The sequence below is a fragment of the Eublepharis macularius genome, chromosome 11 (genome assembly GCF_028583425.1).
Source record: "Eublepharis macularius isolate TG4126 chromosome 11, MPM_Emac_v1.0, whole genome shotgun sequence".
NCBI lineage: Eukaryota > Metazoa > Chordata > Lepidosauria > Squamata > Eublepharidae > Eublepharis > Eublepharis macularius.
Window position 1 is genome coordinate 27,631,380 of NC_072800.1, and position 27,668 is coordinate 27,659,047.

A 27,668-nucleotide genomic window follows, 5' to 3' on the forward strand; every position below is an offset into this window, starting at 1 on the left:
TGTGTAGGCTGCCCTCGCAAACAGTGATCCCACTGAGGAAGACCTGAGAGACGCCGCGGATGCCTCAAAGTCTCTACGCAGGGCCTGCTCTATTTTCTTGTCCGACGGGTCCTTGGGCATGCCCTCCGCGTCCATGGGTAGGACTGAAGTGGTTGCCAGACTGGAGACAGGGTCATCCACTGCAGGGAGTTTGATCTTCTTGGCGTCATCTGGACCCAGAGAGTAGAATTTGTGGAACACAGACTGGTAGGCTTTAGGCTTGGCCGGGTTATCCCATTCCACTCTCAGTACATCGTGGAAGATGGCTGGCAAGGGCACCCCTGTGTGCCTCTGACCCACCTTGGGCAAGGCTCTCTCCAGACCTTGTGGGTAGGCAGATTCCGTCTCAGCTTTACTCGTTGAGGACTGGGAGATTTCCAGGGTTCTCAATACTTTTGCAAGCAACTTAGAGTACATTTCCTGCGGAAAAAGCCTGGACTGCGCCTGATCAGCCTCCATCTCCTCTTCCTCTGACAATTCCCCCTCCTCACTTCCTGAGGACTGCGAGGATGAGTCTGGATCTTCCTTAGACTCCTCAGAGGCACTGGAGTCCGCTTCAATCCACTTGGCCAGCTTCCTTTTCTTTGGCTTGGACAGGGTGGAGGACCCAGCCTTCTTCTTTTCATTGGAGGTGCTTGGGGTTTTCCTCTTGGAGCCAGGCTGCTCCTTAAGCTCTTTAACTGCACTATCTATTCCTTTCCTAATTTCTTCCTGCAGCCATGCCAATATATTGGCTTTAGCCTCTGGGCCTGTGAGATCGGGTTCACCATTCCCAGAACTCTTCCCTTGGCTAGAATGGGAGTGACTTGGCCTTTCTGATGCATCCATGCTTTCTGAGGCTTTTTGTTCTGAAGTGCTGGCCTGTGACATCATTCCCGCCAAAAACGTGTTGCCTAAAGTGGGAGCAAGCGTGAGCATGCATTACCCGGATGGCCAAATAATTTTCCAAACTCACAGTGTTTGCACGGATCAAAATTGCAGGGAAGTGCATTAGGGAGATTTTCCCTCTAGCCACCCCCAAAGAAACGGAGCCGCAATGCCCAGGGAGGAAGATGCAGTAAGAGGCTGCTTATCGCTCCCTTTCCTTTGAAGCGTTCCGAGGCCGCACTGCTCTCTGCGCTCCCAAACTAGGGCCGGGGCCCGGTTCCCCCCCCCCCCCGCTTCGCAGAGAGCAAAAGCCTCTTGGCGGGGTTGCACAGTACTCACCGTCTTTTGGCGCGCTCTCGGAGGCTACTGCCGTTTGGAGCCTTTAAGCTTCCTCTGAGCCCAGCGGCCGCCGAAGTTTCCCGCCGCTTTCCACGCCTCCTCTGCAGCAGCCGGGTCCTAGTCAGTTAGGAACGTCGGCTGTGCACTCGCCTCCGCGGCTCCCGTGCCGCTCAGAAAACGCTCGGTCAGGAGCGAGGGGGGGGGGTGGAGGAACACGTCCTTCCTTTCCCCGGCGAGTCAGCGCCTCTAAAGTTCTTTGAAGATCGCCGCTCTTCAGAGCTCCGAATTCGCGTCCGCTCTGCTGAGCAGGGCCGGAAAAACTGAGTCATCCTGGGAGCCCCTCCCCCGAGGATCGCAAGTTTGTCCGGCCCTGCGCAAGAGACGGAGGAGGAGCTACCCACTAGTGCTGACTGCCCCACTCCAGACCACAGGAGAAGGTGGCAATTACTGCTGCTGGCAAGGAAGACAAGAAGTAAAGCTGCAGAAGTGGAAAGGGAAAAAAAGAGACAGCAAGGGGAGGATTAGAAAGGAAAACAGCAGCAAGAGTTTTAAGGGTAGAAACCTTGTGGCAGGAGAGAGGACAGGAATACAGTGGGGATTAACTAGCCAGTGTGGGGGGAAATACCACTTTCAGACTAGCGATGGGAAGAGGTCTGGGTTTAGAGCAGAAAGCATGTCCCTTCAGCTTTCCATTCCTAGCTCGGGTCCCTGACCAGCTGATCAGCAATGGCTGAGGAAGGGAGGCGTGGAGGAGAAAGTAAGGCTGGTGCACTTGCTCTGAAATTCCAGCCCCTTAATCGTTGGGGGAGGGGGAGTAGAGGGCACATTGAACAACAGTTAGAAAAAGAAAAGAAACAAAAAGGTAGAAGTGATAGCTGGAGAAGAATAAGAAGGGACGGAGGTAAGGGAGAAGGAAGAGGTAGCACTATGAACCATAGGGAAAGGTGATATCCCCTTCCCTACAAGTTCATTATTGATAACCTGGCCTGTATCCAACCATCCAAACTTATTGATTTTTCAAGTTTCTTTCCATTCCTTCTGATCTCTGGAATGATCATTCAAAGGGAGATACAAAGGGAAAGGAGATACAAAGGGATGATGAAGTATTGTGCGTTCAGAAGAGAGAGGAGGAAGATTTCACCTCTTTGTCCCTCCTGACTCTAACCCTCTGACCTATGCAGCCGTTCCTCCCTTTGCAACTTCAGGGATGGTCTTCTTAAAGGTTCCACTTCCACTTTCATATGGAGAGGAAGAGTAATTTCTCTCCAGGCTGCAGCCCCTCCCCACAGAAGTTACCCTAGAACTATATGGAATACAATAGGGGTGGCTGAAGTAAGGAGGAAAATATGGCATCCTTGTTTTGGAAGGAGTAGGCCACCCACTCACCCACATAAGCACTATGAGCAGTATTGAGCTCATGGAACAGATCTTCTTCACCTTCTGCCTCCCATGGCAGCCTGCTGTGCTCCCTGAAATGCAGCTCCTGAAGGTCACTTGACCATTGGGAACAATGTGGGTTGGAACATAGTGGTTTACAGTGGAAGAAGGGAATCTAGAAATCTTGCCTAAGCAGATGACAACTTACAATCCAACCCACAGGGGATTTTTTAAAAAATCTTGAAACATTAAAATCAGAGAAAAATAAAAGTAACTCTGATATATTTAAGTTATCCTTGCATAATCAAACACACTTCGTATATCCTGAACTTAAACACAATTGGAAGTGAATATTGTTGATTCCAGCTACTTCCTGGTAAGTGTACTTATGATTGATGTGTCAGTTTTTCACCCAACAATTTCTCAAAAGATAAAAAGTGGTAAAAAATTCATTAATATTCAATATGATACAACTAGCAACAAAGCTGGTTGTGGGGGGAAAAATACAAGGGGCTCTAGAAAGGGGAGGGCGGGCAGGCAGGCATTCGCTCCTCCTCTGTCACTGATTCCAGCTGGTGAAGGAGGGGGTGGGCATTATCATCTGCTCCACGCCTGATCTCAGCCATGTGAAGGGGTGGTGGGCTTTACTACCTGCTCTATGCATGATACATGCTGGGTAAATGGGGGGCATTGCCTCCTGTACTGTGCCTGACTACATCTTGGTGAAGGGGGCAGGCACTGCTGCCTACTCCGAGCCTGATCCTAGCTGGGTGAAGGGGGTTGGGAATTGCCACCTGCTCCCTACTGGGTGAAAGGAGGAACAGGTATTGCCTCCTGCTCTGCGCTTGATTCCAGCAGGTTGAAGGGGGGGCAGGCATTGCTGCTTGCTTGGCTCCTGACTCTGACAGGGTGAAGACAGGGTGGGCATTGCGGTCTGCTTAGTGGCTTATTCTGGTAGGTTGAAGAGGCTGGGCATTGCCACCTGCTCTGCTCCTTATCCTGGCTACGTGAAGGGAAGAAAGGCATTGCCTCCTGCTCTGCACCTGATCCCAGCCAGGTGAAGGCGCGAGATGGGCATTGCTACCTGCTCCACTCCTGATCCTAAATGGGTGATGGCGGGGGTGGGCATTGCCACCTGCTCCGCCATTAATACCAATTGGGTTAAGGCAGGGGAAGGCATTGCCAACTGCTCTGCTCCTAATACCTGCTGGGTTAAGGTGGGGGATGAGCATTGCCACCTGCTCTGCTCCTAGTAACAGCTGGGTTAAGGCAGGGGGCATTGCCACCTGCTCTGCCACTAATACCAGCTGGGTTAAGGCAGGGGAATGGGCATTGACTTCTTCAGGTTTTCTTCAAGTAAGAATGCTTAGAGTTTGGATTTATTCGTTTAAATAAAGCAGAGCCAGACACTGGGCTATTATTGTCTACTGCTGAAAACATCCTTGCCATTTGTAATCTTGAGTTTAATTTTTGCCACAACTCTTCCCCTCCCTCTCCCCAGCATATCTAAAGATGATTCAAGCCCTATACCTGCCCAAAGACAGTGCAATCCTGGAAAGCTTTTTAACATCATGTTCCCGCAAAAATCAAGGTCTTTACCACATGGAGTTTTTTCATCAATTCTGGCCCCATACTACATCAATTTCTCTCCAGAGTTCTGCTTACGAGGTCAACATTCCCCAATTCAGACTCCAAACTGCTCCCCTAGACTTTTTTTGCATTCTGCACAGAGGAAGACTGCATCTGCTGCAGAATCAATCATTCCCTGGCTTTTCTGTGGCTGTTCTCCTGGCACACATACCTTGATTTCTTTTCCAGTGAAGTCAAACCATGACTTTTTTAAAGTGCAGAAAACTTCCTTTGGTGTGAGGCCTGGCCCTGCCTTTTGCCCTCCCCTTTATTCCCCTACATCCTGAATAGTTGAACAGTAAACAATCCAGGGTTTTTTTCTGAATTTTTAAAATTATTTTTTAAACAGCAACATTGCAGTTGGTGCCTTTAAGAAAAAAACAGGAAAAAAACCTTGCAACTGACAGGAAAAAACACAGCAATATGGCTAACACAAAAACTCTGCAGAGAGCCCTGAATTCCTCTTGATATTTTAGTTTCCCACTGTGCTTCTTGTACTTTTTAGACCAATTCTTTTGGGCTGGTTTTTTTAAAAAATATTTTTTTAAAAAAAACAATGTTATAACATTGGTGCCTTAACAAAAACACCTTGCAAGTTTCTTCAAACAACAAACTGACAAAACTGACCAGAGCCAGTTTGGTGTAGTGGTTAAGAGCAGCAGGACTCTAATCTGGAGAACCAGGTTTGATTCCCCTCTCTGCCACTTGAAGCCAGCTGGGTGAACTTGGGTCAGTCACAGCTTCTAGCTCTCTCAGCCCCACCCACCTCACAGGGTGTTTTGTTGTGGGGATAATAATAACATATGGTTGTTGTGGGTTTTCCGGGCTGTATTGCCGTGGTCTTGGCATTGTAGTTCCTGACGTTTCGCCAGCAGCTGTGGCTGGCATCTTCAGAGGTGTAGCACCAAAAGACAGAGATCTCTCAGTGTAGCACCAAAAGACTGAGAGATCTCTGTCTTTTGGTGCTACACCTCTGAAGATGCCAGCCACAGCTGCTGGCGAAACGTCAGGAACTACAATGCCAAGACCACGGCAATACAGCCCGGAAAACCCACAACAACCATCGTTCTCCGGCCGTGAAAGCCTTCGACAATACATCAATAATAACATACTTTGTAAACTGCTCTGAGGGAGTGTTAAGTCATCCTGTAGGACAGTATATAAATCAAATATTATTATTATTTTTATTATTGTCCTCTTTCCCCAAAAACTCCACAGCAGAAATGGAGAATTTTTCTAGTGCAGAAAAAACAAACAGACACCATTCTAGTTCAATTCCCTCAAGTGCAGAATTACAGAGGCCAAAAGTAAATCTGATCCTCGCAGATTGAATGACAGAAACTCTCATGTAAATGTGCAAGAGGAAAATACCCAAGTAACCATTATTGGCATGCTACTTAATGCCAGTGGCGTAGCATGGTGGGAGGGTCAAGAGGGGCAGTTTTCCCAGGCACAAAATTTGTAGGGGTGCAAGAGAGTGTGCTGCACCTGTGGGGAGACCGGCTGCACACTGACAGGGCAGCTGGCTTGCTGGGTGCCGAGCTGGCCTTCCCACAGCAGCCGAGCTGGCTTGGGCAGCTGCAGTGGAGGAGGGCGGAGACTTTGCCATGCCCATGGGGAGGCTGCCCGTGCCCCCTACGCCCCCTGCACCCTGACAGGGAGGCCATGTTGCTGGGCGCCGAGCTGGCCTTCCCACAGCGGCCAAGCTGGTAGCTCAAGTTGAGCTGGCTGCGGAAGTGACGTCACCACATGGGCCTGGAAGTGTGCATGTGCAAAGCGCACACACAAGGGAGAACAAAAAACGTAGCGGTGAGACTTGCCTTGCCCAGAGCACTCTCAACCCATGCTACGCCACTGCTTAATGCTACTTAAATGAAGGATAGAGAACCAAATTTCTGATAAGCAAAGAAACCAGCCAAGCAGATTTGTATCGTTCACTTACTTCTTTTTTTATAAATCACAGCTAACACAGGATGCAAATTACACGCACACCATTATCTGAAGTCCTACCTGGAAAAAGGGTAAGAAGGCTAACCGGCGGTTTGTTGGTGTCAATAGTTAACTTCTGGCTTGCAGTTTTTGAAGGCTGAGTTGGAAAGCAAACTAATTTCAAGGGGAGTTGAAATGTACACTGGGCAACTCGTGGTATACCTAAAAAAAAAAACCCCACACACACATATATATATAAAATTAAAATAATCTTTAAATTATTAAAATAATCCTAAAAGCCATTAAAATCAACAAACAAATAAACATTAAAACAATTTAAAACCAGAGCTTAAAATAAATACAAAAGATTTTTAAAACCCTGCTAAAACACTGGAGAGGGAGAAGGGATCACTGAGGGAATACCAAGCAAAACGAAGTCTTCACTTGCTGACAGAAGAAGGCAGCAGAAGGAGACAGGTGAATCTCCCTGGGGGGAAAGTTCCAGAGTTTTGATGTCACACTAAGAAGGCTCTTTCCAGGGTTGGAACCCACCCAGTCTCAGAAGGCAGGGAAACCCAAAGCAGGGCCTCTGAAGATGATTGCAGTGATTGGGTAGGTTCATAAGGGAGGTATGCAAGTCCAAAATCACACACGGCTTTCAGTGTCAGCACCAGCACCTTAAATTGTGCCTGGAAACAAATTGAATGCCAGTGTAGATATGCCAGGACTTGAGTGATATGTTCCCTATGACCCACTTCAGTCAGCATCCTGACTGCAGCATTCTGCACCAACAAGTTTCCAAACACTTTTCTTAGGTAGCACCAAATAGAGTACAATGTAATAATCTAATCTAGACGTAACCATGGCATGTACCACAGTGGCCAGATCTTTCCTGCCCAGGAAAGGCTGCAGCTGGCTAACCAGCCAAACGTGGTAAAGAAAACTCATAGCCACAGCTGCCACCTGTTATCCAGCAGTAGGCTTGGGAACAAGGGGTTGAGCATGCTGTCAAAGACATCTTTTGTCCTCAAGTGGCCAGCAGCCCAAACTCTTTGATGCAGCTGCTTCCTCCTCTCCCCCACTTAACATCATTACACCCTCTTGGCTTACTCTAATGTGAGAGAGGGAATATTTAGCAAAGAATAGCCTGGATATCAGTGATATCACTGAAGGAATCATACACACTGGCTAATGCACCATCAAATCTTGGACAAATAAGAGTAGCTGCTGCACAGCAGGAAAATAAATGCTCCTGTTGTTCCTGGCTGAGCTATTTCCTTGAATTGAGTCCAGTGGCACCTTAGAGACCAACAAGATTTTCAGAGTGTAAACTTCCGAGAGTCAGAGCTCCTTCCTCTTGACTCTCACAGGCTATACACTAAAAATCCCGCTCGTCTCTGGATTCAAATCCTGATGTTCTACTGCAGACCAAAAAGTATACCCGCCTAATTATTTCCTTGATCTCTCTCAAAAATTCTCTCTTTTTCCAAGAGTGCTCAAGCCTATTCTAGCTAGAATCCTCATTCCCTGTATCTAGGTAGAAAGCCTGAGGGGAGGGTCCCCTCCTTCCAGGTGAAGTTGCTTTGCCTGGCCTATCAGCCCCAGGAAGGCGGGATCCGACTCAATCAAAAATTCATAGGAAGAGAATATGCAAGTCATCACCTCTAACTGTAAAATCAAAATATAGTTCACAGTTGTGAATAATCCAATGGTTACATAATTCATAAAACAAATGAAAATAAAAAGTTGCACACTGCTCTTGAAGCAGTATACAAGTAATACCACACAATTACCAGTAACCATAATAATAATACACAGTGTTTTATCACCATACATACTCTAAGCAACTCTACAATTACTTGTAAAGGACCTACCAGCTGTTCATTTCTATATTTGCTTAATCCGAACCAAGCATTGTGATTTTTACTTTGGTTCAGTGCATAGCTCACTTACCTTCTGGGTTGAGATCTACCATATAATCAATGAAAGCAAAAGGAAAAGGAGGGAAGAAACAACATAACAGATAACTAAAAGTAACTAAAAGACCAAATCATTAGTTATGTGAGAGATGCCTTGCTTCTTAAAGTGAGAAGTAGTTCTCATTTTCCTCGGCCCCCCATGAAAACAGAGCAGAAAAAGAAAATTGTATGGAAAACAAATAAAGGTAGTTATAGAAGAGGAATGACAGTAGAAGTGATGAAGGGAAAACACTACTGAAATTTTCAGCAGGAACAACAATTGAAGGTACAGTTTGTCCATAGCTTATTAATTAGACTAGAATTTCAGTTTTTCCCACTTCAAAGTATTAATTCTTCCAATTTTAGTTCTATTTACAAATAGCTAAGTAGGTGAAATGTTCTATTTTGAAAGCATCTAAACTTTGTTTACCATTTCATAGGGCCAAATCTACTTGTACACATATGCCCTACGATGAGGGACACCAAATTTATGCCTTGATTCTGTCTTACAGAGCATTTCCCATTAAAACAGTCTGCACAATTCATGCATAACCAGCAGTGAAACAAACTTATTTACTAGCACGAAATGTCAGAATCACACCTGTCAAAGTATAGTGTATATTATGGATGACATACGTGAAATCAGCAAATAACTTTTGACTTTGTAAATGCTGCTGAACAGGCCAAAAAGAACATACGATGAGGGAATACTCAAAACTCCACAGGCTGCTTCCATATAGTGAGGATTCTCTGCATTGTTTTCATCCCTGCTTCAAATGCAGAGGCATGTGAAATGGTAACACACGCGGGAGGTTACTGTGGACTTTTCTCCATTGTTTTCTGAATTTGCCTTCTAACATATATCCTGCAGTAATTCTGCATAGGCTCTTGAGGGCACTGCTATCATCGCTGCAAAGACAACTTACTGCCCCCTTTTTACTTGTCCTTTTCTTTATAAATGTGCTTTACTGGTTCTATTAAAATTTGAAATAAATAAATGGCAATACATAGTTATAGCACTGTAGCAGTTGCCAAGTTTTTTTTTTAAACCCTCCAGTGGCTTTACAGGAAAAATAATGCTGGGAAAGGTAGCTAATGTGGGTCAGAAACTTTGCAGAGCAGGAAAATGCGCACCATTCATTCCACACAGCATGCTAACGCGTTTTGACTATATTCTTTCCCAAAAGACTATAGTAAATCAGGTTTGAGAAAAAACATATTTAGGACAGGGAAACCTGGAAACAGGACAATTATAGCACATCATCAAGTGAAAGTTCCCAAAAAAACACTCCAAGTTAGAAGCCAAGGCGGAGAAAAAACTTCCGCATGGAAATTATCTCCATCTAGTTTTGTGTAGGACAGGATCACAACACTGATCATTACAAGTCTTAACACTTTTACTAGTGACAAAAACCAGATTAAAAATGTTAAGAAAGTATTTGCTACTGCTTTTCTTCAGCACTGGCATAAATTAAGGAACTGTAACAGGCAACTAAATGAGATGCTTCTTCAAACATTTAGATAAATTGTATTAAAGAACACATGCTGAAACTAAAAGTCAAGAGGTACAATCAAGAACCTAACACGTTTAAAAGTGAAAATACCTCCTTCCACCAACACCAATTCACCCATTCACACTATTTACCTGTTGGTGTGCTATATGAAGCTAAAGCACTAACTTCCAGATCTGCTGGTGGGAAAGAGCCCTTTAAAAAGGCAGCAAGTACAACAGTTTTAGATATAGCTGTCTCTATAAATTAAAAAAAAAATTAAAGGTCAGGTGGAAAAAAAACATTGGAAATGTTTCTGAAAGCATCATTTATGTATTTATTTAGAATTCTGCTACAATTACAAACAACAGTATAAAAAGAACAAGCCATTAAAAAACAAGCAATCAGACATAAGCAGCATAAATACTGTCCATAAAACAGAACCAGACCACTACAAAGCCGATAAGAAATGTGAACATAAGATGAGCCCTGCTGGGTCAGCCCAGTGGTTCATCTAGTCCAGACATCCAGTCTCAAACAGTGCCTTACTAGTTCCTCTGGAGGGCCAACAGTAGGGCACATTAGCTAATGCCTTCTCCAATGCTGCCTCCTGGCATACAGAGATTTACTGCCTCTGGATGTGGAGGTTCCTTTTAGTCACCATGGCTAGTAGCCCCTGATAGACCAATCCCCCAAGAATCTGTCTCCTCTCCTTTTAAAACTATACATTCCTTTGACAGAATTCACTCTAGCAGTGAATTCCACATTTTAATTATTAAAGGTTTAAAGTAGTATTTCCTTTTGTCTATCCTGGATACTCCGTTACATTTTCTCTGTCCATTCTCTATCCCACAAGACAAAAGAAAAAGAACTAGCCACAGTAGCCAGATCAAAACAAAACAAAACAAATTTCTGCTATCCTCACTCAATTTTATTGTATATTGAATGTCCCAGCCAATGTTTGTATTGACTTATGCAATGTAATCCACCTTAAGTCTTTGTGAGAAAGGCGGACAATAATTAATGTAAATAAAAATAAATAAATAAAATTATTCACATAGGTGAATGGAAGTGATGAGCCAAGATCCCTTGGGAGTGGTTGTACCCTCCAGTGTCTTGCTCCCTCAAAGGAGAAAATGGAAGGCTTCCATGCAAAGGAATTTTACCATTTAATGGATAGCAAGCTTCTGCTAGTGAACCCCACAATTTCATCTTCAGATTTCCCTAGTCTTCAGAGGCTGTAGGTAGGCCAGTAGCACTTCTTTTTTAAAATAAAATATTTTAGCCTTCAATGCCATATTACACATTGCTTTTAAAGTCCAAATAGTTTCAAAATATGTGGCCCTTTGCACTGTGGGATATCAAGCCCAAATCTACTACGATGTAGGAAGCTGACCACACATTTCTGTTCTTGATCTTAACACTTCTATTCTTAATCATAACTCAATGAAACATAATCAGATATTTTAAAGTATTTGCATTACAGTATACGCCTTTGTAGAATCACGACTTTAGCCTTTTCTTTAAAACACATATCTAAAACATACCCTATTCTTTTCTCATTTTCACTACCACTTCTGACATACTATATGAAATGTTAGCACAACTCAATTGGGTGCATGCTGAATTCAGTTTAGTAATTTAACACTATTTCTAAACCATTAATTCTATTGAAGATAGTACACCTAGTTTATTAGACAACATATCTGGAAAACATAAGCGGTCATTAAGTTCAAAACAAGAGTATACCTAATTCCAAGATGAACTTGTCCTGGGTCAGTGCTAAAGGAGGCTGTACACATACTGATAATTTTGTTTTTAGTGGTGTCAGCCTGCTCTCCAATGTGATCTGTTGGAAACAAAATTTAGAAATGTCTTTTAAAAACAGCAGCAAGGAAATTTCAACACAATACAACTAAGAAAGCAAAATGTAAACACTTCTAGGAGTAAAAGGCAAATTGAAAACTAGTAAATTTCTGGGTGCAGATAGTATAAACCTGAGAGCTGGTGAAAACCAAGGCAAATTGAGAAGTGCTACATGAAGGTATCTCTAAACAGGGTGAGAGGGCAACAATGTGACAAATGAAGTTCAGCATAGATAAATGTAATGTGATTCACACTGGAACAAAACTCCTATCTTCAAATATGGTGAGATCTGAACAGGCTGTGACTGAGAGGGAAAGAGATCTTGAAAGCTCAATGGTCATAGATCCAGAGGAGTTAGCCGTGTTAGTCTGTAGTGGCAAAATCAAAAAGAGTCCAGTAGCACCTTTAAGACTAACCAATTTTATTGTAGCATAAGCTTTCGAGAATCACAGTTCTCTTCGTATAGATCTGACGATGCTACAATAAAATTGGTTAGTCTTAAAGGTGCTACTGGACTCTTTTTGAAAGCTCAATGAAAATGTTAACTCATTGTGCAGCTGCATACAAAGCTGAATGACAGTATGCTAGCAGCTGAAATTAGAGTTGTCTTTTGGTATGAGATAACACTTGTGATTCACTGCACTGCACTTTGTTCCGAGTATCTGAAGAACAGGCAAAAGTTCCAAACACAGCATCACGCAGTCTTGTATGCAACACTGTTTGGAATTTTGACCACTCAATGTTTTGTAGTTGAATCCCTTTTCAACTGTTATTTGTTCATCTTTGTACATTCATTTCTGTGCTTTACAATACTTAATGCAGCGTTAAAATAATAACAATTGTCATTATTAATTTCTATTGTATAGACAGGGGCGGCGCCAGGGCTTCTGGCGCCCCCGGCCTGCGTGATGACGTCACCACGAGATGACATCATCACGCAGCAAATCCGGGCCCATTGACTGGCGGGTGGCTGGGGCGGCGTGTGGAGGCTGCCTGCACTCCGCACACCACCCTGGACGTCTGCCATGCCTGCCCCATGGCTGCTGCGCCCGGCTGGGGCGGCGTGTGGAGGCTGCCTGCATTCCGCACGCCACCCCGGACGTCTGCCATGCCTGCCCCGTGGCTGCTGCGCCCGGCTGGGGGTGTGTAGTGGCAGCGGCACAGGGCTGGCCAGCTGCAGCAGCTGTGGGCCAGGCATGCCAGCTCCGTGGTGTCCCCTCCGGCGCCCCAGCGCCTGCCTCATCACCTCAATGGTGGCGTCGGCCCTGTGTATAGATTTGAATATATTTATCATTTTCAGTCAGTGGGTTCAAAGTGGTTTTATTGTACATTTTCTTCACATATCTGTTGCATGCTTTTGTCCTTTTGTCTTTTTGAAGAGTTTTGTCGTTTTTTCTTTTGAACAGGGGATGGCACTGGCCTCCACACACTGTTTGCTGGCCTCCAGGGCCAACTGGTAACTGTATGATACAAGATATATGGACTACTGTTCTGATCCAGTAGGGCTCTTCTTATTCATGCTCTCCTTATTCTTCCCTCCTTGTCTTCTGTACTCAGATACAATTATCAATGCTCTCTTTAGTACAAGATACAGGTGTCCGGGGTCTGGGTCCCAGCCCCCAGACTTGGTAGGAGGGAACAGCAGGTCAACCGGGCTGACGGGCAAACAGAGGGGGCAGCCAGCAGGCAGCAGGTCAACTGGTCAGCCAGCTGACAGCAGGTCAACCAGTCTGACTGGCAGGCAGAGGGGGCAGCCAGGGGACAGCAAGTCAACCCCTCCCACGGGCAAATGGAGCCAGAACCTGCCGGGGGCAAGGGGCAAAAGCCCAGGGCCTCAGGAGGCAGGGGGAGACAGAGAGGGGCCAGCGAGTCCCACTCCCCTAGGGAAGGAAAGGGGACTAAGCAAGGCGGAAGGGGGCAAGGGCAGAGGCATTGGGAGCCCAGCAGTCACCCACCCAAAGACCTTACCTGAGGAGGAGAAGCAGCAGCAGCCCCAACAACCCAAAGCCACGCCCCAGCTAGAAAATAGTAGCCTGGCCCAGGAGTTGCCAAAAGCCAAGACACTCCAGGTGGGGCTATTGGAGGCACTCTGCAGGAAGCCCTGGGCAACCAGCCAGGAGACTGCAGCTGGACAGGCCTTCAGCAATCAGCCAAGGCAGGGAGGCTGGGCAGCCAGGGAACAAGGCACAGCTGGTGCTGGTCAGTGGGGCCAGATCAGCTACCTCAGCTGCAACTGCTTGGTGCAGCCCAAGACCAGGCTGGAAGAGGGGTGGGACAATAGAAGGAAGCCCTATAAAAGCTGGCTGGGAAGAGCCCGGTGGTGGTGGGTGTGAGTGAGGAGTGATGATGATGTGGAGTGAGAGCAGTAAGATGCAAGGGTGGAGGCTTGGAGGAGAGTTCTGGAAGGAGGAGATGAAGGAGGATGCAGAGGGTAAGCAGGCCAGGTTGAGCAGGCCAGCGAGTAGACTGAAAGGGAGTCTGGGTGAGGTATACCGCCCCTCCTTCCACAGAGCAGGGTCCTGCAGAATCCCTGGCCCCCCTATGATGTCAGGAGCAGACCGCCCAGTGCCACGCCCAGCGGCAGTGGCGGCAAGCCCTGACAACAGGTTGCTGTTACTTCTAACTGAAAAGGAAGTTTTCTATGTGTGTGTAAAGTGCGATCTAGTTGCAGCTGACTTCTTGGGACCCCACAGGGTTTTCAAGGCAAGAGATGAACAGAGGTGGTTTGGCATTGCCTGCCTCTTTACAGCGACCCAGGACTTCCTTGGGTCTTCCAAATACAGGACTTCCAAATACTAACCAGTGCTGACCTGGCTTAGCTTCCAAAATATGATGAGACTGGGGTAGCCTGGACAATCATGAATGGATAAGAAACTGGTGCCTGGAGGAGGGGTTTAAATTTGTTAGGCAGTGAGGAACTTTCTGGGGCATGATGAAGCTGTACAAAAGAGACAGCCTTCACTTGAACAAACAGCAAACCACACTACTGGCACTTAATACCAAAAAGGTGGCAGTGCAGCTTTTAAACTAATGCCACTGGGATAGCCAACGGGAGCTATGGCTGAGAGATGTAATGCCAAACTACATGCAAACCAACTTCACCAGATGAGGTATGAAGACAGATAGCATTTGCCTAGAGAGGCTCACTCCATACTTGGAGAAATTCTGAATTAAGTCATTAAAAAGGTAAAACAACTAAAAGTATTTTTACAAAATACATCCCAGTGACTATATACTTTTCTTCTGAATGCTGCCCATGATGTTTACACATAATTTTTTTATCAGCATGGATTACCAATTCACTTACATTTTAATTGCTTCATTAAATGTTTTAGGAAAGCAACTTCCCCAACATATAAAAGTGTCAGCGTTTTACATTTAACTAACTTGTACTCACATAATTTTTGTCATATGGATGAGACAACTATGTCAAAACTGCTGGTACCCTTTGAGTCTTATACTGTGAGTCTTATAGTCTGAATAAGAAACAATACCTTTACTGTCACTGAAGGAACCACCTCTGCTTTTACTTCACTGTCAATGGCTTGCTGTGAAAAAGAAAACAAATGGAAACAGAGTATACTCAGTATTATACAGAAATAAATACAGTGCATAAGTATTCTCTTTCGTCATCAGAGAAGTTATTTACTGATAGTTCCAAATGAAGGTAATACCCATACAAAAAATGAATATATACTTTTAAAAACCGTATAAAAGCAGAGCAAATGGCAGTAATGTTCTGTATATTTTAAACATCCCAAGCAATTTATTCAAAATTTTGCTTTGTATAAGTTTATCTTCCAAAGTTTGAATAGGAGAGTTAATATTGTATATATATGATACAATAATACAAAGAGGGCATTAAACAGCTTGCATTATGCAAAGTAGATGTTTTTACACACAACTCAGATCTTTTTCACAACGAAATTATAAAGACCTAACTACCACGACTGACTTGTTATAACCATGAGAATTACCTCTGAGAAAAGCATTCAGTGGACAATAGACAAAGACTTGGAATAGGAAAGAAGGCAGAAAATCTTGGTTCACACATTATTAACAGCAAACCATGATTTCTGAATAGGGGGATTCTTGGGTTAGAGAGTTTCCTCCTCCCTTCAACTGCTGCCAACTGATTAGAGATTTCTGCTTTTGTGGAAAGCCATAGCATTGTTGTTATATCTGAATAGGAAAATTGTGGTTTATATTTCCTCTGCAAACCAGGATTCCTAGAAGAATGAACTAGGATTTCTAACTGTAAATGAAATAACAGCACACTATGGTCTGCAGTTAATTTGGATGTATTTTATTATCTGACTAGGGGAAGAGGGAAGCACAAAAGTTTGAGGATCCTCCAGGGACATTTGTGCAAAACTGGAGTTTGCCATTATGCTAGACTCAGTGACTCCTTTCAGACATCTTGCCAAACTATGATTAAAGAAGTTCATCTGCTGTTTGGCATAGTGTGTGAACTGGTAAACCATAGTTATATCCACTACTCTGTCTTGTAAGGTTGCCATACCATGGGAATAGATATATGCACGCGCTTAAGAGACGAAATACTGAGAGGACAGAAAACAAAATCAGACAAACAGATCTAAACTATATTTAGGGTTTGTAAAATGATGTGGCATGATGTCTGAATTGACAACTGGGATAAAACTGTAGTGAATCAACACTTGACTGACAGTTCTTGGTGAGAACAGGAAGCTGGGTTGAGCTTCTGGGGCAGACAGCAGCTGGCAGCAAATAAACTTGCATTGGGTGGTGTGTAAGTATAATCTGCTACAGGGAGCCAGCTTCTTTTGACTGTGGTTTGGGCTGTCATCATTCATCAGTTGAGAACCTTGCCAACAATATCAATGAAGTGCAGTCATAAGTAAAAAAAGATACTATTCACTGTCCTACAGTTGTGTAAACCATGAAGAGCTATATCCAGAAAAGTTCAGATGTTATTGACAAAAATGACTAAATTCTCCCTGGACCTCAAACTTTCAGTGAGTAATTGTCATCACATATTGTAGTAACAGCAAGGGATAACTATGCACTCTAATTTTAGTGGGCCGAACATGTAAGAATTAGAGCAAAACATGCAATGGAGCTATAGGCTCCAACTACACTAGGAGGATTTTGACATTTTGCACCCAGGATCAAGTAATTATATTTGAGGAAACAAGAATATTCGTATATAATTAATCGAGTCCAGTGATGGAACAAAGATTCAATAATACAGTATGAAGTATTGTACACATCTTTATGACTGGCAGTTCAAAACAAATGCTGCTTATTTCGGTTTTCTTCTTCAATATTCTGAACAATTCTACTTTAAAAACTCTAAACAACTTTATATGGTAATCTGCTTTTATACTTCCTCTACAAATACTGGAGGGAAAAAGTGTGCTTTCATTGACTCAGCTGGGTCAAGGGGCAACTTCCATTTGCAGGTTATTGAAGAACATCAAGAAATTCCCATTGCCTGGAGTATGACTTGCCATTTTAAATAATTTCAATATAGTTATAAGCAATAGATTTACATGTTCCTCATTTTTTCATGTGTTAAATCAATCTGAGATTGGCTTATCATTACATGAAGCAATCATTACATGAAGTGTTCCTCTGAATTCTCCCTAACATTGTTTTATTGGAACACACTTCACCTTAGTACCATCAAATATAATCTATAACAGCAAGCAGTGACCTGCAAGACTCATGGGTGAAGCACTACCTGCCTCCCATGGTGGCTTGCCCACCAGCCTCATGAGAGGGCAGCAGTTCCTACTCCCTCACCCACCCACAGCTCTGCCCCCTCAGTGGCAGAAAGGGCAGTGAGGGCTTCTGTACTTCCTTCTCCTGCCTGCCTGCAGCACCACCACTGCCTTGTGGCTGGGGGGGTGGGGGTGGGCAGACCATTCAGCACCTCCTCCAATACCCACCTCCATCGTTACCATGTTGGTGGCCAGGAAGGGCAGCAATGACTTTTGTTCCTCTTCCCTTATCTCCCTCAAGCAATGTGCTCTCAGTGGCTTAAGGGGGACAAGACAATGACTTCCAGTCCTTTCCCCCTACCCTTCTACTCCTTGCGTTGGAAGAACAGCTGTCTGCAACAGTTAACTCTTCTCTGTTTGGAATTTTAGGATTTTTCTGCAAACTTGGGTGTCCCCAGGTTTGCAGAAATGAGTATTTTGTGTCTACTTGACCATGCTCTGCAGATGGGGCCATGTTGACTATTAGATATATCAGTATATTTTAAATTATTCTCAAATCCATTTAAAACCAACAACTGTAAAACACACATATTACAAAAGAAGAAACACAGTTTTAAAACACACATATTACAAAAGAAGAAACATAGTTTTAAGCTACTTAGAACTCTGTTTCACTGAGTTAAATGGAATTTTCTGCTTAGTAAGTATACATAAGGTTACAGCATTTAGAGAGGAGGAATGAGCCAGTTTGCAATAATCCATGCATTTAAATTAATGTAATTATGAGCAATTTGTATGGGTCTGGATCCAGAGAACAGTTTAACTAAATACACATGCCAACAATGACTTTGACCTTAGACTTCTCAAACAATCCCACAAACCACTGCTGAAATGAAACACTTTTTTAGCATGACATGGGACCTACTATTCAAAGTCAAGTATCTCTCTAGATATGCTCCAGTCCTTAGTCCCAGGTCTTCAGAACATAGCCACATTTAATACCAGTGCCTATTACTTTAACATAAAACACATGCATGTTGATTTGAAAGTGTACGTATTTCTAAAATATTTACAGGCTTACATACAGATACTGAATCCAGAGCAGAAAAGACCTCTACTGTAAGTGCCAAATCTTCATTTTTTTCTGATTTGAGCAAAACATCTGCAAAAGAAACAGATAATTAATAAACAGTCCTTATATAATATGAAGACTTAACAAGAACCAGGAATCAATTTAGGATCAGCCTGGAAGTTTTGAAAATGCATGAGGTCTAGTCTGCAAAATGCTTGTCTACCATGAGGTGGGGCCATGGCTTAGTTCCCCTTCTGCATGCATAAAGCCCCAGGTTCAATCTCTGGAATCTCTGGCTAATATGATTAGAAAGCAGCTGATATGAAAGACCCCTGCCTGAGATCTAGGCAAGATGCTGTCTGTCAGCGTAGACAATACTGACCTTGATAAGACCAAAGGCCTGACCTCAATAGAATAAATATGGGTCTATAGAATGGCAACAGTCCTGTCCTTTCATTCAGATCCTTTTTCACCCCTAAGCTGAAGGAAGCAATTGTTGCTGAACTCCTTCCCCATACATGCCCATACTTCATCAATCCATCTACTACTTGTAAAGTCCATTTAGTCTGCACAATTGTTTAGTAGAGGTAGACTGTGGATACTTGGCTGAATCCAGTGGAAAAACTTGCATAAGGAGCTGGTGGAGCAAATTTTTTCCCACCCCAGTCTGTCTTTTATTCTGAAAATCTCCTGAGGGTCAGAAGAGCTTCACAAACAAAATGCACCACATTACAGGTGATGCAGTAACCCAGAGTGAATGAAATAATACCATCTCTTCCATGATTGCAAGGCACCAGTGGAAGAGAGAGTGACTTCCGGAATGGTGTGGTGCCGTCTCGGCAGCTGAGTTATGAGCTCAGTGCCGTGATCTTCCCGACTCCTTGGGACTCGAGGATTCGGGCCCGCAAACCCCGCCCCCCACGGAGAGGGGGGTAGGCCAGAGCAAGTTGGAAGCGCTCAAGGGGACTGGCAACCCTCTGTGTAGCCCCCTCACCGGCTCAAGGCAAGGACCGCGGAAGAAGCCCTATGGCTCTCAAACTGCGAACTCCGGGACTTTGAAAAAGCGAAAATAAAGCGAAGATTCCTGACAAGATAATAAGTAAAGACAACTGAAGGACCGAAAAAGAGTGATTTGACTTGACATCTCTCCAGTAAGAGAATTGTTTATGGCTTTATGAGGGCTATTCAGCTTGAGGAGGGGGGGTTTCATTATCCTCCGGAGAAGCGGCCGTTTTATGACCCAGAGGAATGTTATTGAAGAGTGATTGCAAAAAGTGTTTTTCTGGGAGAGAGCTGGGTAGCAAAAAATCTTCTGAATTATAAACAGCAAGAGCAAAGTAGCTTTTTACCTGTTTTAAGAGCTCTTTGGTGACTATCTGAAAGTGAGTGAATAAAATGGCGCTCCCTCAAGAAATATTTTCAAAACTGCAGCAAATCTCTAAGCTGTTGGATGACGTATTAAGAAAAGCAGACGAGACACTTGACTTCAAATCAGATAAAGACAAAGTGATAGATGCCAAATTAGAAGAAAACCTTTGATGGGACAGATTTATTTGAAAGAAAATTGGAGAAGAAACAACAAAAGCAAACAGAAAACCAGTCTCTTTCTGTGAAAGTACAAAAGCTGGAGAAGAAGGGGGAAAGGCGTGGACGGAAGGCTGTGAGGAAGAGATCTAGTGTACCACCTCTGTTCGAAGCAAAAAGCACACAATGCACTTCAACTAAGAAATACATCACAAAGAGGAAGAAAGACAATCAGAGACATAGTAATGTACCCATCGACATCTTGCAAAAATGCTTGGAAGGCCAGAAGAGCCGTTTATGGTTGATTGTTGGAAAGAAAGTTGCAATATTATTTTAGAGGGAGAAAGAAGAAGAAAAAAGAAAAGATGGAACTGAAATCATGATCCTGGGGCTCTGACAACTGTATTAGAGGGAGTGGGATAGAAGGGTTCTTAGTGGGAGGGAGAAGAGGAACAAAAATGAAATTCAATGTATAACCCGGTAAATGGGTCTTGGGGATCTCTTATCTCCCCACTTATTTCTTATGTTTTTATTGAATTTTTTATTTCTAGAAGATGGAATTTAAATTATGATCCTGGGGCTTTGATAATTGGATTAGAGGGAGTGGGGCAGAGGAGCTCTTGTAGTCCTCTGCCCCCCTTCTTATTTTTGTTTTTACTTTCCTTCTGTTGGAGCTCTTTTCTTTTCCTTAAATAAAAGTATTGTAGGAAAGGAGCCATAATACTGTTTTGGAGGGAGGGATAAGAGGAATAAAAATGAAATTCAAAGTATGACCTGGTAAACGGGTCTTGGGGGTCTCTTATTTCCCCTCTTATCTCATATGTTTTTTGTTGGAAGTTTTTTTATTCCTTTAAATAAGGGGATGGGAATGATTTTGATATAAGATAGCTGGTAGGTTTAACAGGGGAAACACTAGGAAACTAGAGGGAACCTTATAAGTGTGTAAATTTTTAAATTTAAATTATAGGTTAAGCTAAGTCTGCCTATATATTTGCTTTGCTTTTCTTCTGCCTTTATATAATGAAAATACAAGTAGTAAATCTTAGATGGCTTGAGATTTGATATATTAAAGAGCAAGGGTAGGCTGTTATAAAAACTTTATTGTATACTTCTCTCCTTTAAGAAAATATTTAGTTAATGACATATACAAATAATGGGACTAATAATAGAATGTAATGATGTTCACTTATACTTTCTGTTTTTTTTTCTTCTTCTCTCTGCTTTATTTCTGGAAAGACTAAGGGTTTAATACCCTGGGCTCAAGAATTAAAGGACTGAAATGTGCCTTAAGATGATGCTCACTTAAAATATAAATAATTGTTAGAAATGAGAAAGGAAATGGAATAGGTGGGTTAAAAAGCAAGAAAATTAAAAAGTGCTTGGAGAGAGATTTAAATGGTCTGTGTACTATATAAAGAGAAAGAAGGGGTGTGTGGTTATTCAGTTTCCTTTTCTATGGATTGATGTCTATGTTGCAATTTTTTCTGAAATACTGATCATATAATGGATTATCTTGTACATGAATCTGAGACAAAAAGGTTCTCTTGTTTTTTGGGTTTTTTTTTTTTGAAAACTTAATAAAACTTATATTATAAAAAAAAGAAGAGGGAAGAGAGGGCGATCTTATTTGTGTGGTTTCCATAGAAAAACAGGTTTTACTTACCATAACTGTTGTTCATCTAGGTCTTCCGTGCAGGCACACATGGGACTGCGCACGCGCAGGCCTGCCGATACCGGAGATTTTTATAGCTCTAAACCACTAGGGGGCGCTCCAGCCTCCAATCGCGCATGCGCGGCCGCTTTCCCGCCGAAACGGCTCCTAGGAGGCGGAGCGCCCCTCACATACCCTCAGTTCCTCTTTCGCCGCCCCCTGCAAGGTAAGTACCAAGAGAGTTAGCGGGGAAGGAGGGAGGGCATGTGTGCCTGCACGGAAGACCTAGATGAACAACAGTTATGGTAAGTAAAACCTGTTTTTCATCTACGGTCTTCCTGTGCAGTCCCACATGGGAAGATTACAAAGCTTAATACCCGGGTGGAGGTGACGCCAAAGCATCACACAAAGATGGAATGGAGAACCGCTGTGCCCACCGCTGTCTCCTTTCTATCCAGGATGTCCAGCGCATAATGTTTCACAAAGGTATCCGCCGAGGCCCACGTTGCCGCTCTACAGATGTCGTGAAGAGGAACACCTCTGAGAAGAGCCGCAGACGACGCCTGGGACCTGGTGGAATGGGCACGCACCTCCAAGGGGCAAGGTAAGTTAGCAGCAGAATAACAAGTCAAAATAGTCTGGACCACCCATCTCGAGATGGTCTGGGACGTAGCCCGTTTCCCCTTATTCTGCCCCGCAAAACAAACAAATAAGTTAGAATCAAGCCTAAAAGACTTAACCCTATCTAAATAAAACAGGATAGCTCTGCGGACGTCCAAAGAATGAAGAGCTTTCTCTGCCTCCGAGTTCTGAACTGGAAAGAAAACTGGCAGTATCAGCTCCTGGGACAGATGAAAACGAGACACCACCTTAGGTAAGAACTCTACTTTGGTACGAAGAACAACCTTCTCAGGGTGTAACTTTAGATAAGGCGGTTCGCAAGATAAAGCCGCCAACTCCCCCACTCTTCTGGCCGAGGTGGCCGCAACTAAAAAGGCTACTTTCATGGATAAAAAACGTAACGGGCACGAGGCCAACGGCTCGAACGGTTTGGACATTAGGCGAGCCAAAACTAAAGGCAATGACCATTGTGGGATCAGAGCCCGAATGGGGGGAAACAAATTATTCAACCCTCGTAAAAACAAACGTGCAGAGTAGTGGGAGAACACAGATTTCTTATCAATAGGAGGATGGAAAGCCGAAATAGCTGCTAAATAAACCTTAACTGAACTATTAGACAGGCCTTTCTGTTTAACTTCCCACAAAAACTCCAATATGTCAGAGAGAGGAGCCAAAAAAGGGTCCAAGGCTCGCTGTCGACACCAGGCCGAAAATTTGTCCCACTTCAAGGCATAGGACTGTCTCGTAGACAGACGTCTAGCGTTAAGCAAGACGTGCTTTACTGCTGAAGAAAAGGAACCCCCGGTCTGATCAGCCACGCTGTCAGTCTGAGTTTCCCGATGTTGTGGTGAAACACCCCCTCGCAGGACAGAAGGTCTGGAACTACTGGGAGACTGATGGACTGAGTCTGCAAACTCAGGAGGGAGTGAAACCAGGGTTGCCTCGGCCAAAACGGGGCCACCAGGATGACTGTCGCCCCGTCCCTCTGGATCTTGCTGAGCACCCTGGCTAGCAGCGGGAATGGGGGAAAGGCATAACACAGGGGACCTGACCAACTTAGTTGAAATGCGTCCCCACGTGACCCTAGGCCTACGCCTCCCCTGGAGCAAAAACATGGGGCCTTGCGATTCTCTGCTGTCGCAAACAGGTCCAGCTCCGGATCCCCCCACCTGGAAAAAATCGGAGCAAGATACATGTCCTGAAGGGACCACTCGTGGTTGTCCCCTTTTATCCTGCTCAACTGATCCGCCATAGAGTTCTCTACTCCCGGGATGTGAACAGCATGCAACCACACAGCATGGTCTATAGCCCAGTGCCAAAGCCTCATCGCTTCGGTGCATAGTGCCACAGACGCCGTGCCCCCTTGCTTGTTGACATAGAACATCGCCGTCGTGTTGTCTGTCAGGACTTGGACGGACTTGTTCTGGACCGCACCTGAAAAGGAGATCAGAGCATAAAAGATTGCCCTTAATTCAAGGACATTAATGTGCTCCATACGTTCTGACCCAGACCATAACCCATGAGCATAAGCTCCGTCACAGTGAGCCCCCCAACCAAATAAAGAAGCATCGGTCGTGACAGATAAATGGGTTTGGCGATGCCCAAATTTCACCCCTCCAAATAGGTTAGAGTCCTCTAACCACCAGTCCAAAGCAGATACCACCCGTCTAGGGACTGACAATCTCCTATTCTGGGAATCACTACTCGGGGAAAAAACTGAATTAAACCATAATTGGAGAGGTCGCATAAACAGCCTGGCCAAAGGGACCACTGCAGTCGTAGAAGCCATGCAACCCAACAAAGTCTGAACAAACTTAGCAGACTGAAAACGACACCTCTTAAGGGTGGAAATGAGCTTCTTAATCTTTGAGGCGCGCTCTTCAGGCAAGAAACCCGCATTACGCACGCCGTCCAAAATCAGCCCTATGAACTGAATGGAGCGAACAGGAGTCAGCTTAGACTTTTTTTGATTAACAAAAAGACCCAAACGGAGACATAAGTCCAGGGTGAGAGCCACCTGATTGGACACATCCGCCTCAGACTGACCCACTAGAAGCCAGTCATCTAGGTACGGAAAAATGCAACAGCCCTGAAGACGCAGGTGGGCTACTACCACTGCCATACATTTAGTGAATACTCTGGGGGCAGTGGCTAAACCAAAGGGCAAGACCCTGTATTGGAAAACACGATGGTCATAGGTAAAACGCAAAAATTTTCTATGGTCTGGGAAAATAGAAATATGAAAGTAGGCGTCCTTTAAATCCAGGACTGCAAACCAAGAGAAAGGGGGCAGCAAAGTCAAAACCATCTGCAATGTGACCATCTTAAATTTTCGGATCCGTACAAATTTGTTTAGGCCCCGGAGGTCCAGGATAGGCCTAAGCCCCCCATCTTTTTTCTCCACTAGGAACAGGTTGGAGTAGAAGCCCAACCCAGCTGACTCTGCAGGAATCTCCTCTATCGCTCCTTTTTGTAAAAGAGCTGAGAGTTCTCCCAAGATTTCTGACCGCGGAACATCCGAAGAAAAAACAGGGAGACACAGGTAGGGTAAACCAACAAATTCAACTTTATAACCAAACTGTATTATGGAAAGAACCCAAACATCAGAACAGATCAAATTCCAGGAACTCCAGAAAGCGCTAAGCCTGTCCCCAAAAAAGGGATCAGGTCCCTGTGATTGTCAGAACTGTTTTTGTGATTGGCTCTGATCTTTAGGTTGATGTTGCTGAGAGCCAGTCCTAGGACGCTGGCCCTGCCTCCGTCTAGGGAAGGAAGCCTGAGGGCTCTGGTAGGGTCGGTGTGGCTGGTACGCGTACCCCTGGTAGGGCTGATAACGATGTTGTCTGCCACGCTGGAAGGAACGGTAATACGGACGAGAGGATTGCTGTGGGGCCTGATGTAGTACCCCATACGAACGAGCCGTCAGGCGGTCGGTTCTCTTCTTCGAAAGATATTCATCGGTCTTTTCCGAGAACAGCGTGGTGCCTTCGAACGGCAAATCCTCCACCTTATTTCTCGTCTCAGCAGGGAGGGCAGTTGTACGAAGCCATGCGTACCTGCGCAAGACCACAGAGGAGAGAAGAGATCTGGCAGCTGTGTCCGCCATACTCCTGCCAGCATTGATTTGATGCCTGGACAAACGGACAGCCTCTTCTTGTATGACCCTAAGGAGAGTACGCTGCTCCTCAGGAATCTTAGGAAGGAAGGAAGCCACCTTCTTCCACAAAAACAATTGGTATGCCGACATCATGGCTGCATAATTAGCCACCTTAATGCCAAACGTGGCAGAGGTATACAGCTTTCTACCCATGCTGTCAATCTTTCTGCTGTCCTTGTCAGCTGGAGCTGAAGAGGAACCCTGGCGAGAACGAGCCTGCATTTCCTCAGTCACAAGTGACGACGGAGGTGGATGCACTGCTAGAAAGGAATGCACATCGTCCTTGGTCTTGTAAAGGCTCTCCACCTTCCTGTTAGTAGCGGTAGCTGATGCCGGTCTCGACTGAAGTTTCTTCCACATATCAGCAAACCCTTCAATAAGGGGGAAAGCAATCGAGGGAGTAGACCCCGAATAGATATGCTGTAGAATCTTGTCGGTAAATTTGGATTCAGGCGACATGACCTCCAAATCCAGAGCCTTGGCCATTCTCTGAAGAAGCTCATTATAGGCTCGGAAATCATCGGTTGGGGAAGCCTCCTCCGAGGGCCCAATTTCTCTCTCCGGAGAGTCCGACAACGGGGATTCACTGTACCGAGCTCGGCTCCGAGGAGACACCACCTCCGAGGGACGGGGTGTATAATCACGACCAGCATAGGAACCGGCTCTGGGTGACGGCGACAGAGAGACCCTCCGATAACGTTGGTCCGAGAAGTATGAGTCTTCTCTAGTATAAGAGCGGGTACCTGGATCGTCCCGGCCCCGACTACCTCTAGACCGGCTTCGATAAGAACAGCGGGAACTCCGGTCAAAGGAGCGGGCTTGTCGGCTCCCAGTGGAACGAATCGAGCCCGATTCATACGACGTCGATCGAGGCCGACCCGATGGTGTAGGGGGCCTGTCGATCGGAACCACATCCACCTCTTGGATCGCCTCCGGCGGAGGAGTCCTGGAAGGAGGGCGGACAGCGGACTCATCGCGTCTCTCCGACGGAGCCGGGGTAGGACCGGTCGGAACCGAGGACGAAGAGGTAAGCAGGGTCTCCAACACTGCCCTATCATGTTTGCTGGAATGTTTACGCTTCTTCTTCTTCTTTTCAGGCTCGGTTCTGGTAGGTGACTTCGAAGTCGGATCCGAAGCCCTCGGATCCGATATCTCTCGGGGAGCCGGTGGGATCGTCTTCGGACCCGAGGTAGCCCTGTCACCGCTGACCTCACGGGTAGGTGGAGTACAGACCGCCGACGAAGTTGAAGGAGGTCGACTCCGAACGGTTCTCGGAGCCGAAGCTGTCGGTTCCGACGAACTCCGAGCCGGGGCCGAACGACTCGGGGACGGATTGGAACGCGGAGTTCTAGTAACCGACGTCTCCGAGAGAGGACGGGAAGGCGCAGCCGGTGCAGAAGAGGACTTCGGCGGAGGATCTTCTACCGACATTGCCCGCTGCCAGAGGGAGGCATGCAATCGATCCGCCCGCTCGGCCCGAGCCTTGGAGGTAAACCCACGGCAATGTTTACACGCCTGAACATTGTGCGTTTCTCCAAGACAGTAAAGACAAATAGAATGGCCATCCGACCTTGTCATTTTGCGGTTACAGGTCTCACAACGCTTGAACAAGGCCGTCTCAGCCATCGCGACGAAGGAAGAGCAAGAACCTCAACGATCGGCGGCGAAAGAGAAACTGAGGGTATGTGAGGGGCGCTCCGCCTCCTAGGAGCCGTTTCGGCGGGAAAGCGGCCGCGCATGCGCGATTGGAGGCTGGAGCGCCCCCTAGTGGTTTAGAGCTATAAAAATCTCCGGTATCGGCAGGCCTGCGCGTGCGCAGTCCCATGTGGGACTGCACAGGAAGACCGTAGATGAACATGCATCTGTATTTGCACCCACAAATGTGCTTTTAAGTGCATATTTCAATGCAAGTAATGCAATTTTATAAGACAGCATCAGCACTTGTAGACATGCCCAATTTAGTTATACCTGTGTTTTCCAATTCAAAAAGTGATATGCAGCCAAAAGGCTGCTTCCTCATATGAGTCTTTTAGTTGGATTTGGTGAAAAGGAAAGATAAAAGGAAGAAAGATATCCCACTCTTTACACCACTACTCCTCATCGTTTTGTGGCATATAATAAACAAAAAAGCAGGAACAAATTACATAACTATGAAAACATCTGTATTCAATTGTAAACTGAAGGCTGCCAAAACAGCTAAAACTGGTATAATACTTTATTATCTGCAATAGATTAACGGATTTCTAGAACATGGCATGTCACCCAAATGTCTCAACTCACTGAACTTGTTGGGACACAGAGAAGACTGAGAGAGCACTGTGACATTCATGAAATGTTGGCACCTATTTATCAACTTTTAGAACTGAAAGTACAAAATTGATATTAATATTAATTTCTCAATATTACAGATTTATATCAAGCTTCTGACTTTTGTGGTTCCACTC

The 27,668-nt window shown here is 45.0% G+C and overlaps 1 protein-coding gene across 1 annotated transcript in view; it reads right to left on the bottom strand.

Annotated features, from left to right (window-relative positions):
* Positions 1 to 27,668, bottom strand: part of BBS9 (Bardet-Biedl syndrome 9) — a 309,282-nt gene that overhangs the window by 223,128 nt on the left and 58,486 nt on the right. The window contains exons 12-16 of the mRNA XM_054991070.1: positions 18,285 to 18,361; positions 14,989 to 15,042; positions 11,378 to 11,477; positions 9,784 to 9,888; positions 6,262 to 6,402 (exon numbers count right to left, since the gene is read on the bottom strand). Of these exons, the coding sequence (XP_054847045.1) occupies positions 6,262 to 6,402; positions 9,784 to 9,888; positions 11,378 to 11,477; positions 14,989 to 15,042; positions 18,285 to 18,361 (477 nt within the window). The remainder of the gene's footprint in view (positions 1 to 6,261; positions 6,403 to 9,783; positions 9,889 to 11,377; positions 11,478 to 14,988; positions 15,043 to 18,284; positions 18,362 to 27,668) is intronic.